This window comes from Ranitomeya variabilis, chromosome 4 (genome assembly GCF_051348905.1).
Source record: "Ranitomeya variabilis isolate aRanVar5 chromosome 4, aRanVar5.hap1, whole genome shotgun sequence".
Lineage (NCBI taxonomy): Eukaryota > Metazoa > Chordata > Amphibia > Anura > Dendrobatidae > Ranitomeya > Ranitomeya variabilis.
In genome coordinates, this window is record NC_135235.1 from 177936844 (window position 1) to 177953765 (window position 16922).

General features: G+C 40.1%; 1 protein-coding gene across 26 annotated transcripts in view; it reads left to right on the top strand.

Moving 5' to 3' along the window:
• Positions 1 to 16922, top strand: part of KCNMA1 (potassium calcium-activated channel subfamily M alpha 1) — a 1075276-nt gene that overhangs the window by 791335 nt on the left and 267019 nt on the right. For 14 of the 26 annotated variants that reach the window (XM_077259420.1, XM_077259414.1, XM_077259417.1 and 11 more), the window contains exons 13-17: positions 5765 to 5834; positions 6515 to 6670; positions 12528 to 12637; positions 12845 to 12913; positions 14835 to 14846. In XM_077259420.1, the coding sequence (XP_077115535.1) occupies positions 5765 to 5834; positions 6515 to 6670; positions 12528 to 12637; positions 12845 to 12913; positions 14835 to 14846 (417 nt within the window). The remainder of the gene's footprint in view (positions 1 to 5764; positions 5835 to 6514; positions 6671 to 12527; positions 12638 to 12844; positions 12914 to 14834; positions 14847 to 16922) is intronic. The other 12 variants (XM_077259433.1, XM_077259418.1, XM_077259422.1 and 9 more) reach the window with 1 other exon arrangement.

Below are 16922 nucleotides of genomic sequence, written 5' to 3' on the forward strand. Positions count from 1 at the left end.
TCGGGCTAGTTCTGCCACTTTGGTTTCTCCTTTTTTTTGTAATTCAGGGTTTCACCCTCGGTTTTCGTCCGGTCAATTGGAGTCTTCGGATTGTCCTGGAGTGGATGCTGTGGTTGATAGGATGCATCAGATTTGGGGACAGGTTGTGGACAATCTGAAGTTGTCCCAGGAGAAGACTCAACAGTTCACTAATCGTCATTGGCGTATTGGTCCTCGTCTTGGTGTTGGGGACCTGGTGTGGCTGTCTTCTCGATTTGTTCCTATGAAGGTCTCGTCTCCTAAGTTTAAGCCTCGGTTTATCGGCCCTTATAGGATTCTGGAGGTTCTTAATCCTGTGTCCTTTCGTTTGGACCTCCCAGCATCTTTTAATATCCATAATGTTTTCCATCGGTCATTATTGCGGAGGTATGAGGTACCGGTTGTTCCTTCTGCTGATCCACCTGCTCCTGTGTTGGTTGAGGGTGAATTGGAGTATGTGGTGGAAAAGATCTTGGACTCCCGTGTTTCCAGACGGAGACTTCAGTATCTGGTTAAGTGGAAAGGTTATGGCCAGGAGGTTAATTCTTGGGTGACAGCATCCGATGTTCATGCTCCCGATTTGGTTCGTGCATTTCATAGTGCTCATCCAGGTCGCCCTGGTGGTTCTGGTGAGGGTTCGGTGCCCCCTCCTTAAGGGGGGGGTACTGTTGTGAATTCGGTTTGTGGGCTCCCCCGGTGGTCTGTTATGGTAGTGTCTCTTATGTGCCTTCCTCCATCTCTGATTACCTGTCGCCACCCTCTTGGGGAGTTTCCTATTTAAGGCTGCTTGGCTGTTAGTCACATGCCGGCCAACAATGTGCTAGTAGCATTCTGTTGCATTCACCTGCCTCAAGTTCCAGTTCAGCTAAGTTGAATTTTGTTTCTTGTTTTGCTATTTTTGTCCAGCTATCTGCAATGTGACTCTTCAGTGCTGGAAGCTCTTGTGGACAGAAAATTACTACTCCAGTGGCATGAGTTGTCACTGGAGTTTAAAGTATTTTCTGGATGGTGTTTTTGAATAGTGATTTTTAGGTCGACCGTGAAGTAACTCTTTCCTGTCCTTCTGCTATCTAGTAAGCGGACCTCACTGTGCTAAATCTGCTGTTCATCCTACGTATGTCATTTCCTCTGAACTCACCGTCAATATCTGTGGGGGCCTACTATCATCTTTTGGGGTTCCTCACTGGAGGTAAGGCAGGCCTGTATATTCCTCTTATAGGGGTAGTTAGATCTCCGGCTGGCGCGTGGTGTCTAGGGCATCGTAGGTACATCCCCCGGCTACTGTAAGTGTTGGGTCAGGTTCAGGTCACGGTCGACCTTAGTTTCCATCACCCGAGAGCTAGTCCGTTTTGTATTCTTTTTCCCATGGTCATTGGGGTAACCATAACAGGGGTCCTTCTGGGGACTCCTGCATTGCCTCCTGCACTGCCTGTGAGATCGCTGATCTGACACAGTGCTCTGCAAAGTGTCAGATCAGCAATCTGACACTACATAGTGAGAATGTAAAAAAGTTGAAAAAATAAAGTTAACATGAGTAAAAATATTATTTAAAAAATTCCTAAATAAAGACAAAAATATATTGTTCCAATAAATACATTTCTTTTTGTAAAAAAACAAACAATAAAAGTACACATATTTAGTATCGCCGCATCCGTAACGACCCGACCTATAAAACTGTCCCACTAGTTAACCCCTTTAGTGAACACCGTAAAAAAAAAAAAGAGGCAAAAAACAATGCTTTATCTTCATACCGCCAAACAAAAAGTGGGATAATACTTGATCAAAAAGATGGATATAACTAAACACAATACAATAAAAAACATCATCTTGTCCAGCAAAAAACGATCCACACTACAGCATCATCAGCAAAAAAAATAAAAAGTTATAGTTATAGCCCTCAGAATAAAGCAATGCAAAAATAATTATTTTTTATATAAAGTCAATTTTATTGTATAAAAGCGCCAAAACATAAAAAAATTATATAAATGAGATATCGCTGTAATCGTACTAACCCAAAGAATAAAACTGCTTAATCAATTTTACCACACGCAGAACGGTATAAATGGCCCCCCAAAATAAATTCATGAACTGCTGGTTTTTGTTTATTCTGCCTCCCAAAAATCGTAATAAAAAGCGATCAAAAAATATCATGTGCCCGAAAATGGTACCAATAAAAATGTCAACTTGTCCCGCAAAATACCTCACATGACTCTGTGGGCCAAAATATGGAAAAATTATAGCTCTCAAAATGTGGTGATGCAAAAACTATTTTTTGCAATAAAAAGCGTCTTTAGTGTTTGACAACTGCCAAACAAAAACCCGCTATAAAAACCCACTATAAACAGTAAATAAACCCCCCTTTATCACCCCCTTAGTTAGGGAAAAATAATAAAGTAAAAAAATGTATTTATTTCTGTTTTACCATTAGGGTTAGGGTGAGGGCTAAAGATAGGGTTGGGGCTAATGTTTGGGTTAGGGTTGGGGCTAAAGTTAGGGTTAGGGATGGGGCTAAAGTTAGGGTTGGGGCTAGAGAATGGGTTAGAGTTTGGATTACGTTTATGGGAGGGATTAGGTTTGGGATTAGGGTTAGGGGTGTGTCAGGGTTAGGAGTGTGGTTATGGTTAGGGTTGGGATTAGGGGTGTGTTGGGGTTAAGGGTGTGGTTAGGGTTGGAATTAGGGTTAGGGGCATGTTCAGGCTAGGGGTGTGGTTATGGTTAGGGTTGGGATTAGGGTTAGAGGTGTGTTGGGGTTGAGTTTGGAGTTAGAATTGGGGGTTTCCACTGTTTAGGCACATCAGGGGCTCTCCAAATGCGACATAGCGTCCAATCTCAATTCCAGTCAATTTTGCGTTGAAAAGTAAAAAGGCGCTCCTTCACTTCCGAGCTCTGTTGTGTGCCCAAACAGTGGTTTACCCCCACATATGGGGTATCAGCATACTCAGAACAAATTGCACAACAACTTTTGGGGTCCAATTTCTCCTGTTACCTTTGGGAAAATAAATAATTGGGGGCGAAAAGATCATTTTTGTGAAAAAATATGATTTTTTATTTTTTCGGTTCTACATTTAAAACTTCTGTGAAGCACTTGAGGGTTCAAAGTGCTCACCACACATCTGGATAAGTTCCATAGGAGTCTACTTTCCAAAATAGTGTCACTTGTAGGGGGTTTTCACTGGCTAGGCACATCAGGGGCTCTCCAGACGCGACATGGCATCCAATCTCAATTCCAGTCAATTTTGCATTGAAAAGTCAAACAGCGCTCCTTCTCTTCCGAGCTCTGCCATGCGCCCAAACAGTGGTCCCTCCCCCCCCACATATGGGGTATCTGCATACTCAGGACAAATTGTACAACAACCTTTGGGGTCCAATTTCTCCTGTTACTCTTGGTAAAATAAAACAAATTGGATATGAAATACATTTTTTGTGAAAAAAAGTTAAATGCTAATTTTTTTTTAAACATTCCAAAAGTTCCTGTGAAGCACCTGAAGGGTTAATAAACTTCTTGAATGTGGTTTTGAGCACCTTGAGGGGTGCGTTTTTTAGAATGGTGTCACTTTTGGGTATTTTCTATCATATGGACCTCTCAAAGTGGCTTTAAATGTGATGTGGTCCCTAAAAAAATGGTGTTTTAAAAATTAGAAATCGCTGGTCAACTTTTAACCTTTATAACTTCCTAACGAAAAAAAATTTGGTTCAAAAATTGTGCTGATGTAAAGTAGACATGTGGGAAATGTTACATATTAAGTATTTTGTGTGACATATCTCTATGATTTAAGGGCATAAAAATTCAAAGTTGGAAAATTGCGAAATTTTCTACATTTTTGCCAAGTTTCAGTTTTTTTCACAAATAAATGCAAGTAATATCGAGGAAATTTTACCACGAGCATGACGTATAATATGTCTTGAGAAAACAATGTCAGAATCACCGGGACCTGTTGAAGCGTTCCAGAGTTATAACCTCACAAAGGGACAGTGGTCAGAATTGTAAAAATTAGGCCGTCATTAACATGCAAACCACCCTTGGGGCTTAAGGGGTTAATGGTGTCCTCTATGCTGAGAAATACTGGCATATACTTGTCCTTCATGAAATACCATTAGGGAGGCGTCTGATTGGCTTCAAATGTATTCTGCAGCAGGATAACAACCCCAAACATACAAAGTCATTAAGAACCATCTTCAGCATAAAGAACAGGGAGTCCTGGAAGTGATGATGCTGCCCCCACAGAACCCTGATCTAAACATCATGTAATCTGTCTGGCATTACAAGAAGACACGGAAGGATTTGCACAAGCCTCATACGTAGAAGATCTGTGTTTAGTTCAACAAGATGTTTGGAACAACCTCCACAGAAACGTTCCTTCATAAACTGTGTGCAAGTGGCCTGAGAAAAATGTATGCTCTTTGGAAGACAAAAGGCAGTCACACCAAATATTGGTTTGATTTAGATTTCTAAATGAATTAGCTATTAAAATGAACCTGTCATCAGAAAAAAATGCTATTAACCTGTAGATATGGGGTTAATCTGCTGGTCAATGGCATTATTTACCTGCCCGGCGCCCGCACTTACCTTAACGCTGTGGGGAGAAAATGGACTTTATTCCTCCAGCATCACTCAGTTTCAGTCATGTAGGTGGCGCTGATGTAGGGTCAGAAGCGATGTATCACTTACTTTACTGGGTATAGCAGATATGATCGAATGAGTTTTCTCTGGTGCAGGTCTGGCAGAGCTCAGATGGTGAGCTGTGTATAACCTGACCCACGCCAGTGATTAGCAGATTTTTGTGTACATACTGACAGAAGGATGCTAATCAGTGCTGGAGATGTGGTTGGGCCGGGAGGCATGAGGCTAGTTGGTCCTGTAGTGATAATCTGCTGATGGTAAAACACTGATTGTATTGAAACAGCAAAACACAGCGCAGTAAGTGACACATCCTTGTAATCAAAGTCTCTGGTCATACATTATGGCGCTCTTAGTTTACATAGTAAAAACCTGTATAAATCAAAAAAGCAACAAGGAATGCCAGGATTGAAACAGTCATTTGTAAGTTCTATACTTTATTAGGTAATAGAAGATTATAAAATATCCAAAATACAGACACAAATGCACACAATAGTGGGTGAGTAATCAAGAGGACCCCACAATAGACAGAATAGTATAATGTCAATATTGCACATACTGATTAATGAACATATCATGTAATAAATATTTAGTAATCACGTACACTCGGCTGATATAAGTAATCATGTGCACATATTAAATAGGAAATAACAGTCATACAATAGACAATGCAAGTAACCTAATCACTCACCAGACATCCAATGCACATTTCACCTTATCTATACAGGGATCTCCTTTGTAGTTTTTTTTGTATAGTGAAAACCTGATTCCCTTTAATATTATGGTTTACCTTTATGTGGCAGATTTATTGTGGAATTTTATGTGACCATTCGATTAGTCTGATTGATCTGGTAGAAATCAATGCATATGCTGCAGAAACATCTCTGTTCAATGTGTGGAATAGATCTGCCTTGTGTGAATATAATTTATGACCTCAATCAGTCATTTATGTAATGTGGATCAATTCATGAGCTTGGTGACCTGAACTCACAGCATCTTAGATCCACTAGATGCTTTTAATTCTGGTCATTAGATCCATATTTTGGCTTTGGTGCTGAGCTCACCAGGGATGTGTAGTGATTGCCGTAGCAGACCCAGTGAGTGCATTTCTTTTACTTTGTATTACAGAGTTATCTCGATAAAAAACTATCATCCAAAGATCCGGATTATCACTCAGATGCTGCAATATCATAACAAGGTGAGGTTTTAAAGTTATCTGATTTATTTCATAGTTATTTTAGCCTGGAACATTTCAGTGCTCTCTATGGAAAACAAGGTCAGGGCATGGTGATTTTTGTAGTGCAGAATTTTAATATCTAACTATTGAGTAACTGCTGCAGTTCACATGATTGCGAACATTATGATCCAAGTGTTCCTTTGTACCACTACACTCCCATCACAGTTTCATCCTCTTAATATATTGCAGTCATAGTATATAGCACTGTGTACTTACAATTGCTCATTTCTCTTTTCTACTCATTTAATTCTTCTCTTTTCTCTGATTTATGTAGAAAAAAGACAGTCTTTGTCCCTGCATTTATCACTCCCCTGTTCAACTCCTAACCTAGCTCCTCCCCCCTTTTGCCAGGGACTTTTGCAGTGACTCATGACTCATGCAGGGAAAATTGACCTCCTGTTTCCACATAGAGCTTAGAAGGATTCAGCCAGTCAGTTTTTAATCACTTGATGTCATAGACCTAATAGAAAAACCTGGGGGGAAACGAAAAATGCAGTGTTACATGAGGGCGTCATGCAGTGGTACGCAACGCCCTCAATGGCCACATGCAGTTATGATGTAGAGAAAGCTGGTAGGTAGGGACTGCGTGCTCATCTTATTTTCACAACTTGTAAGTAACTTTTGGATTGATGTTTCCCCAGGCTCATTTGTTGAACATCCCGAGCTGGAATTGGAAAGAAGGAGACGATGCCATATGTCTGGCTGAGCTGAAGCTGGGTTTTATAGCTCAGAGTTGCCTAGCACAGGGTCTGTCCACCATGCTTGCAAACCTTTTCTCTATGCGCTCATTTATAAAGGTAAGGCTTTCCCATTAAGTTGGTTTAGATCATTTCAAAATGTATTTTTATTCAAAACTGACATAATTCCCCAAAAAACAGCACACTCCTATCTTTTGACACATGTCAAGTGAATAAACATGTTTTCCATATACAGCGGAAGCATTTCCTGGCATGTAGATCAAATGTACACTGGGAATATGGTGTTACCATAGCCCTGTGGGCCTTGTGCGCATCGCTTTACAATAACTACGCTATGTACAGAGTTCTGATAAAGCTGCCACTTTTGTGCATGTTCCATGTGCCAAACTTTCTTATACTTCAGACATCTTGTAGAGAATTACAGAATCTGATAGGGAAAGCATAATATTCCCCATGTAATAACTAAATGCTGGCTTTGCTCCCACAGAGCTATTGTTTTTAGGGAAAGATACCTATGTACATAAGATACGGTACCTGATAGAACCTATATGACAGCACATGGAGCATATATAGTCCAAACTATGGAACCATTCAATCTCTGTTCACCGATGTGCTGGCTGCTGTGAAATATTCACCTTAGGCCTGAGCTACAATGATTCCTTTTATAACATAACTGGTAAACTCCTTACAAAGCAAAAAGTAGACCTACAGTGGCATGTAAAAGTTTGGGCCTCCTGGTCAAAATTACTGTTATAGTGAACAGTTGAGCAAGTTGAAGATGAAATGATCTCTAAAATGCCTAAAGATAAAGATGACAAATTTCCATTTTAGGCAACAAAAAATATATTGTCATTTTTTACTTTTTAAAGATTACAAAAAGGAAACTGGGCTGATGCAAAAGTTTGGGCACCATGCATGGTTAGTGCCTAGTAGCACCCCGCTTTTACAAGAATCACAGCTTGTAAACGCTTTTTGTAGCCAGCCAAGAATCTTTCAATTCTTGTTTGAGGGATTTTCATCCATTCTTCCTTCTAAAATTCTTCCAGTTCTGTGAGATTCCTGGGTTGTCTTGCATGCGCTGCTAATTAGAGGTCTAGCCACATATTTTCAATGATGTTCAAATCAGGGGACTGTGAGGGCCATTGTAAAACCTTCAGCTTGCGCATTTGAGGTAGTCTATTATGTTTTTGACGTGTTTAGGATCATTATCTATTTGTAGAAGCCATCCTCTTTTCAACTTCAGCTTTTTTACAGATTGTGTTAGGTTTGCATCAAGAATTTGTTCAAATTTCATTGAATCCACTCTTCCCTCTACCCCTAAAATAATCCCTGTGCCATTGGCTGCAACACAACTCCAAAGCATGATTGATCCACCCTCATACTTAATGATTGGCGAGAAGTTCTTTTCCAAAAATTCTGTTCCATTTTTATTCCACACTTACCGTTGATCATTGTGGCCAAAGAATTATATTTTAACCTCATCGGTCCACACAACTTGTTTCCAAAATACATCAGGCTTGTTTAGATGTTCTTTTGCACACTCCTGACAATGAATTTTATGGTGAGAACACAGGAAAGATGTTTTTCTGATGACTCTGCCATGGAGGCCATATTAAGTGTTAAGTATTCCATGGTGGCCACGTTAAGTATCTCTAAACAGTCGAACAATGTAGCACAACTCGAGTCTGCAAAATGTTTCTGAAGGTCTTTTGCAGTCAAGCGGGGATCATGATTTGACTCTCTACCAATTCTACGAGCAGTACTGTAATTTTGCTTGGTCTTCCAGAACTTATCTTGACCTCCACTGTTCCTGTTGACTGCCATTTCTTAATTACATTTCAAGGAAAGTGCACCTTGAAAACACTTTGCTATCTTCTTATAGCCTTTTGCTGCTTTATGGGCTTCCACCATTTACATTTTCAGATTTTCAGAGTCCTAGGCAGCTGCTTAGAAAAACCAATGGCTGCTGTTCTCTAGCACATGGTATTTCCAAAAAATAAGGGCCACAAATAATAAGCTCATCTACAGAACAGTCAACATTAAACCAAAGAAAAAAGTGGGCCTTAGAGCAATGTAATGAAAAATGTATATACACCATGTTCCAAATTATTATGCAAATGACATTTTTCTCAGATTTTTCTAAATGGTCGGTGCAAATGACAGTCAGTCTAATAAAAGTCATCACCCGTTAGAGTATACATTGAATTTTATTGAAGAAACCTCCCAATGATAACAGTATGATCTCCAAAATGAATAAAAACTCAACATGCAATAAATAACATCAAAGATAATAAGGGGAAAGAGGTGCCCATGGTAAACCAACCTGGATGCAGGACGTGGAAAAGCGGACCCCAACGCGCGTTTCGCAATGTTGCTTCCTCGGGGAATAATATCTTTGATGTTATTTATTGCATGTCATTTATGGACTTCTGCCTCTGTATAGTCCTTTTGGTATATGTTTTATATATTTACCTTTAATATAATATGTTGGTTTCCACTATTATTCCCTGTATATTATTACTCTGATCCTGGTATTTACTTGCAGTATGCAATTATATTTTATACCCAGGGTCTTTGTTATCAACTTGTGAATAGGAATACCCAACCGACATTATTATATGTCTTTCCAGCATAATCAGCACGCTGGTTTTCTTTTGGAGCTATACATGCATTTCCATATTACCATTTCCTTGACTGCAATTTTACAATACTGTGTTGCAGATGTGGCACTATGATGTCACTATACCCTGTCTGTTTTTATATGTACCTGTTTTTATGACTAAAATATTGTCTTGTCAGAATTCCTAATAAAATTTATATATACATTTTTCAAGAATTGCTCTAAGGCCTCTCTCACACGTCCAGATAATTCCGGTACCGGAGAAAACGGTACCGGAGTTATCCGTGTCCGTGTGTCCGTGTGCTCAAGTGGCACATCAGTGTGGCACACGTGCGGCATCCGTGTGCCGCCCGTGTGCCGCCTGAGGACCACACGGACCGTGCAGGAGAGACAGCGCTACACTAAGCGCTGTCTCTCCTGTGTGGTGCTGATGGCGGCATTCATCTCTTCTCCCCCAGCGTTCGCTGGAGAGAAGAGTTGAAAGATCATTTTTTCTTCTTTTTTGTAAAAAAAAACTTTGCTGGTGTCCTCCCATCCCCAGTGCCCCGCCCGGCCCCTTGCAGATGCAGAAGAAATACTCACCTAGCTCCCGCGATGTCTCCTCTCTCCTCTCCGCGCTGGCAGCTTCTCCTGTGGGAGCGGTCACGTGGTACTGCTTATTACAGTCAGTGAATATTCCCTGACTGTAACGAGCGGTCCCACGTGACCGCTCACACAGGAGAAGCTGCCAGCGCTGAGAGGAGAGAGGAGACATTGCGGGAGCTAGGTGAGTATTTCTTCTGCAAGGGGCCGGGCGGCGCACTGGGGGGGGCGGGAGGCAAATGCAAACTTTATTTTTCGCAAAAAAAAGCAAATACTTGAACTTTCATCTCTTCTCTCCTGTGGGGTAGAAGAGATGAATTCCGCCTTCAGCACCACAGCGGGGGGGACAGCGCTTACTGTAGCGCTGTCTCTCCTGCGGGCGGTACGTGCACACGGAGGAGAGTGCACACTGTTGTCTGTGTGCACGTGTGCAGGACGTATTGCTGTACGTGCTGCCGGTAAAAAACGGACATGTCAACGTGTTTTGCACACGGACACACGGTCCGTGTGAAAACACGCACATGTGCAGAAACACATAGATTCTAATGGGTCTACGTGTGTCAGTGTCTCCGGTACGTGAGAAAACTGTCACTACACGTACCGGAGACACTGACGTGTGAAAGAGGCCTAAGGACCACTTTTTTTCTCTAGCACATGGTTAGAGGAGGCTGGGTTTTTAATAAGCTGGGAAATTTGTATCACCTGGACTTTTCTAATGATGATCGTGAACAAACCATAACCCTAACAGGTTAATTGAGGTCTAAAACCTTGGACAAAGTTATCTGAGCACATAAATCTCCAAGGGTGCCAAAACTTTTGCATTGGCTCATTTTTCTTTTTGCAATTTTAACAATGTGAAAAATGACTGTATATGTATATATTTTTTTGTGGCTAAAATACAAAGGAGATGTGTGATCTTTAACTTGAGGCTTTAGAGATCATTTCATCTTCAACTTGCTTAACTACTCAAAATAACAGGGGTGCCCAAATGTTTACATGTCACTGTAGATCCATCAATTTACCCTAACATGTTGATCTGGAGGAAGGCAAAAACTCCTTGAGGTAGATACTAATAGTTGCATATTAGGGGAATAATTCCTTCAGGCTCCACATACAGCAATTAGACTAATTCCCTGGATCAACGTTCAATCACAGAATCTAGTGCCCAAATCCTCTAATATATATTATATTTTTCAGGAACAAAATCCAGGACTCTATGTACTTTGTAGTGAATCAACCACCACAACATGTGGCAGCGAGCTCCTTAACTACATTTCTCTTTACAGTAAAGAATAAATGCCTCTGATTATAATTAAACCTTCTTTCCTCTAAATGTAGAAGATGGTCATCATTGAAGGCCTAGGATCTCTTTCCTGTCTCCTCATATACTGTATTTTTCAGGCTATAACAAGCCCTTTTTTCCCCAAAATTTGAAGAAAATGGGGGTGTGTCTTATAATCCGAAGAAAGTTTACTTGGTAGATTGGGGCTGTTGTGGTGCTGGGCCACAGGATGTAGGGTCACTGCTTCAGGAGGCTGATGGAAGCAGCAAGAGGATGCTGAGGGCTCTGGGCTCTCATAAAATGTCTGGGCCGGTGAGCGGAGTCCCTTTTCCCAATGATTTCCCTGATGTGGACTTTTGGAAAATGGCTGCTGGAGTGGGCATATGGGCAGATTGAGATCTCATCTCCCGAGATCACAATCTGCACACTGCTAGGAAATCAATGGGAAAGGGGACTAGTTCTTAGCGTGATTGTCCTCTCATTCCTGGTGATGTAGTGATGAGTCTTGTGTCATGCCACTGGTAAGGCATTTTGAAGCCATTCATGTGTAGAGGCTTCTCATCCATTAAGGGGGCTTACTCGTATTGTTGCTTAAGAACACTGCCTTAGTAAAGAATGTGATCAAAACATTCAACAAGAGCAACTTTTACCAACCATCGAGGAGCAATGTGGTTATGGATTTTTTCAGCATGATGGAGACCATGTAACAAGGCAAAATTGATAACTAAAGACCCCCATAAACATTAGACTAAAGTCTGCTGAGCAAGCCAATATCGACAGGTCCGGATGATGATGTAATGCATGTGGGAACACCAGTTGACTCACGGTCAGAAAATATGGTGATAGGGCATGTCCAATTTCAGACTTTTCGGACTACGGACCGTATTGTTCTCCTGGAGATAAGCAACTGAGTAACATGTCATAGAGAAATCAAGAACACTCTGCTGAGCTCAAGCTCCTGTGTATGGAAGAGTTGGTTGAGATGGTTGTTGGCTTAACGATTGGCTGAAGCATCCCACAGATCCTTCATAACATTTATAACTAATGTATTGCTTTCATCACATTTTTTTTTATTTTCTCAAGCGTAACAGGAGAAAATAAACAACAAAATTTATCGTATAATTCCTCCTGAAAATACCAAAATCACATATGTGGTCAGAAACTGTTGTTTTGGCATTTGGCATGCATCAGAAGGGAAGAATCGCCATTTAACTTTTAATCCCTTTCTGCCATTGGACGTACTATCCTGTCCATGTGACCTGGGACTTAATTCCCATGGACGGGATAGTACGTCATAGGCGATCAGCCGCACTCACGGTGGGAGGTTGCATGGCTTTAGAACGCTAATAACCTGCAGATTAATTCTATAGCTGCAATTTTATAGTGTTTTCTGACATCACAAGCTCCCTTTAAGTGATTTGGGTTCTTTTTTTATTTTTATTCTTATATAAAATAATTTTTGGGTCTGACAGATTGAAGAGGACACATGGCAAAAGTATTACCTCGAAGGAGTGGCAAATGAGATGTACACAGAATATCTATCCAGCGCCTTTGTTGGGCTCTCCTTCCCTGCGGTTTGTGAGTAAGTACGCATACCACCTGCCATATAGAAGAAAACTGATGTTATACAAACTGAAAAGTGAATCACCCCCCCAAAAAAAATATGAAGAAACAGCAGGAAATAATGCAGGGGCAATGACAGACACAAGGCCTATAGAGGTAATGATTAAACTCTGCCAACTTTTCAGTATTTTTCCAAAACTCTCTGCTATCTTCTTGGACATTACAGGTTGTGCTTTGTGAAATTGAAGTTGCTGATGATAGCCATAGAATACAAATCAGAAAAAGGGGAGAGCAGGTAAGTCTGTTCTTGGAGCTATAGTCTGCCAACAGTTTTCTTTTCTGAAAAATGATGCTTTTTTTCACCTCTCCTGTCTTCACTATCACAGATGTACAGATTATTTCTTGTTATTTTGCATCCCTTTAGTGGAATTGTTATTTGTAACATGTAGGATACACAAGTGTCAGGTGTAGATGTGCCTTAGGATGTCATGAACACCACTGCCTTGTCTATTAGTTTTTGGTACACTTAGTAACAAACACTTTTAGCTGTCTTTTTCACCATGACCTTTTTCAGTGCGCTAGGTAGTTGGCTACAAGTTAATATTGTATTTCCACATAATTAAAGAATTTATCCAGGATTATAAAAAGATGGCTGTTTTTTCCAAAACCAACACCCTTGTCCACAGGCTGCACATTGCAGCCCAGCCCTCTGTGATTTCTGGAAGGAAAAGCCTTTAATGTAGAAATGATGTGCTAGCTATTACATTAAAGGGGCTGTGCAATATGTGACGTGTACTGGCATAGCAATTACGTCTCATTCCTATTTCTCATTTCCTGCAGATTGTAGAACTATACATCATAGGAAACGTGTATCTGTATTTTTATACATGTACACGTTTTCCTTGAAAGAATGACGTAATTTCATGACCACTGACCTAGGAATATTGAGTATTTTGATGAAATCTGTTATCATGAAAAAGGGATTATCGCAGCTGTGGATTCCTTTCCACAAGATACTAGCTAAAGCCCTATCTGACTGGTTGCCTTTGACCACTTTGTTTTATTCATGGCCCCTGACTATGAGATCCTGACATTAAGCTCTCACCACTTCTGATATGCCACGTGACTTTATCATGTAACATGACTTCCCTAGTTGCATTGTCCTCCCAGCCAGACCCTCCTTCACTACCCAACACAAGCTGCTTCACAAAAAAAGCCAGTCTACCTGCGATCCCTGACTTGCTAATAATTGATTTGCTGTTTTGTTATAACTAACTTGTCCCCACCCTTATGTTTTGACCCTTTGTTAATTTCTTACCTCTATTTTATGTTTATTACTATTATTCATTTATTTGTCTCAACCTAACAAAGCTGGTTATTTCTGCTTTTTCAAAATTCATGTACAATATTCACATACCTCTCCACAACTCCTCTCTGTCAAATATATCTGAGCCATCAATATCGTATCGAAAAGTCATTAGAAAGCTTTTTTATGGTATTTTCATTGATAATATTTTATATGCAAAGAATGTAAATTTATTAGGTAAACAAGTAAATAAAAGCGAGAGATTTATGTTGCATAAAAATATAATCTAACAACCATTTTTACTCATTTCAGAATAAAAATGGAGACTACACCCAGGCCCTGTGTGATCTGATTCAGCAGTCCTATTCCTTTACCGTCCATGTTCAGGCTAGGATTACCGGCCATTAGCTCAGCTCAGGAGAGCCGTGGTCAGGCCGCCATTGCATCCTGAACGTAAACGGTAAAGTACGGGAATATAAGGGCACCCTGTGTCTGCAGAATCAGATCACAAAGGATTTGTTTGCAGTCTGCTACCATGAGACACATAAGTCTGCTTAGAAGCTATGGAAACAAAATGGTTGGAGCATTGTTAATGAAGGCTTTTTATAAATAAGAACAATACAGATTTTCCTGGTAGTGGGGAGGATATGCTGGTGATTGTACTAGCACTAGTAAGCACTTTATTAGCCTTATGTGGCAAATAACAGAGATGTGGTGGAGAGGTATGAACTAGTAGTGACTGCACAAAAGTTTTGTTTATAGCATTTGAGTCTATTTTAGTTGTTTGTTTTTAATTAAGTTATTTTTACTTTATAGATTTTAATGGGGGGAGGGTGATGTCTTGGTGTCCACGAATTTCTTATCAATATATTTGATTGGAAATCTATATTTTTTTTCTTGTTGTTTGCAGAAGCAGAAAGCGGTATGGCTTTCAACATTAACTGTGCCTAACCCTCCTTCACCAAACTTCACCCTAACCTCTCCTCCTCACCTCCGGACTCATAATCAGGAGCTCCCTTCGAAGGAAAACATACACAAAAACTGGCTGTCTCCTTTTTTTCATCTGTATACAATTACATACATGCATACATATGTATATATAGATATGCGCATATATACCAAACATATATATGTCTGTACATATGTATATATAGTTCAACTATGGATATATTTGTATATACACCTATGGATATGAGAGATACTGCAGTCAATTCCCGGTTCTTCCTGAAGTTTGTAGACTTACCAGTTACAGATCTAACGTTTGATACTGTCGTTTCATTTAGTATATTGTTGAAGTGTTCATCTCTCAGATGCATTCTGCGTATATAGGTATATTCCTGTAAAAGTGCATGGATATTTACATATATCCCTAACCATATGTATGCCAACATTACACATGCACCTGTATCTGTAGGTGTCTGTATATAAATACTGCACGTATATATGTATTTTGCAAAGATACATATGTACATCCACCGAGATAAGACAAATATGACTAAACTAAGTGTGCTCTCCTCTGCTACCAAAACTCAATGTACTTCCAATCTCCCACTGTCGCTTTAACTTCTTTGCAGGAATCTGGTTAATCCCTTCACTGCCAGCAGGCTAGATAGTCACTGGCATCTAGGGGGTTAAAAGCTTCTGTTGTCAGTAACGAGTGGAAATGATAATTTGTGGGTCTTTGTTCCCCCGGGTGGCACTTTGTGCTTCTGTTTTGTGTTTGTCTTTGTCATTGTTTCTGTGTTTCACGCTGCTCCCCCATCTCTCCCCAGTGTCTCAGTCTGCAGTCAGAAACGCCATTTGTATATCACAATCTGTTCATTGTCACTATATCACAGATTACCCCATTCTACTATGGGTTTCCAGGAATCAAAAGAAAGATCTGTTTCTTTTTCTTCAAAAACGGTGTCATGTAAGTTGATTGGTTTTGTCTAATATTGCAGCTAAATCTCATTGACTTCAGTGGGAATGAGCTGTACCACCTAACAAGGATGGCACCGTTTCTGTTAAAAAAAAAAAACTAGATGCTTTTTTTTCTAAATCCAGACATTCCCATGGATCCTCATAAAGAAGTATCCTTTGTGATGGCACTTCATTTGTAGAATGTATAATGACCCTGTTAGTTATGAATGCAGCACATCAAGCTATTAAGTAGGATTTGCTCTTGCAAACAATAACATGTCCTGTTTATTCATGGGAAGCAGTAAATTAGGTTTAACCGACTTGTATTTTGATACGGTGTTCTCTAACCTTCCTCTGTTTGCAGTTTGCCTTGGCTTTTTCCCAGGCAAAAGAATATATAAGAAATACGCACAAAGCGCCTGATTCATAAAAGCTTTTATGCCAGAATTCTGGCATACAAAGCTTTGAAAAGTCCCAAATGTTGTCACAACTCAACACTACACTAGAATTTTGTGGCTTCTGACTGCTCCCACGCCATTTCCGCCTAGTTCCAACAAAGTGGATGGAGCTGTGAAAGAACAGCTACATGGCGACCGCCGCTTAGCAAATTCATGACAAGCAGCAGTTTTCAGTAAGCCCCAAATCTTACTCCACTAGGGACCAGAATAGGACTTGTAGCCGGGTGCACAGGGAGGCGTCCCGGCCGATTCATGTAGAGGCATGTGCCTCTTATTGAATCAGCAGTTTCACACTCCACCTCGCCTCTGATTGAGACCGGCATGCAGATCGCTGATTTTGATGAATCGGTAGACAATGTAGACAACAATAGATTTTTACACAATTCTTAAATTTCTTGTTTCAAGTTTAGCTTGGGATATTAAACACTATATAAACGCTTACCTTAAGGAAATCTATTATTAAAATTGATTTTATTTTTTTGCTTAAATCAAATCCTTAAAAGAAACGCTTTTCTTTGCAGTTAATAGTAAATAGATGGTTAATAATTGATAGTAAATGTGAATTACTCTAAGACAGAACCCAATAGATTACCTGTCAGTCAAACTAGCAATAATACATTGCAGTATAAAAGCCCCAT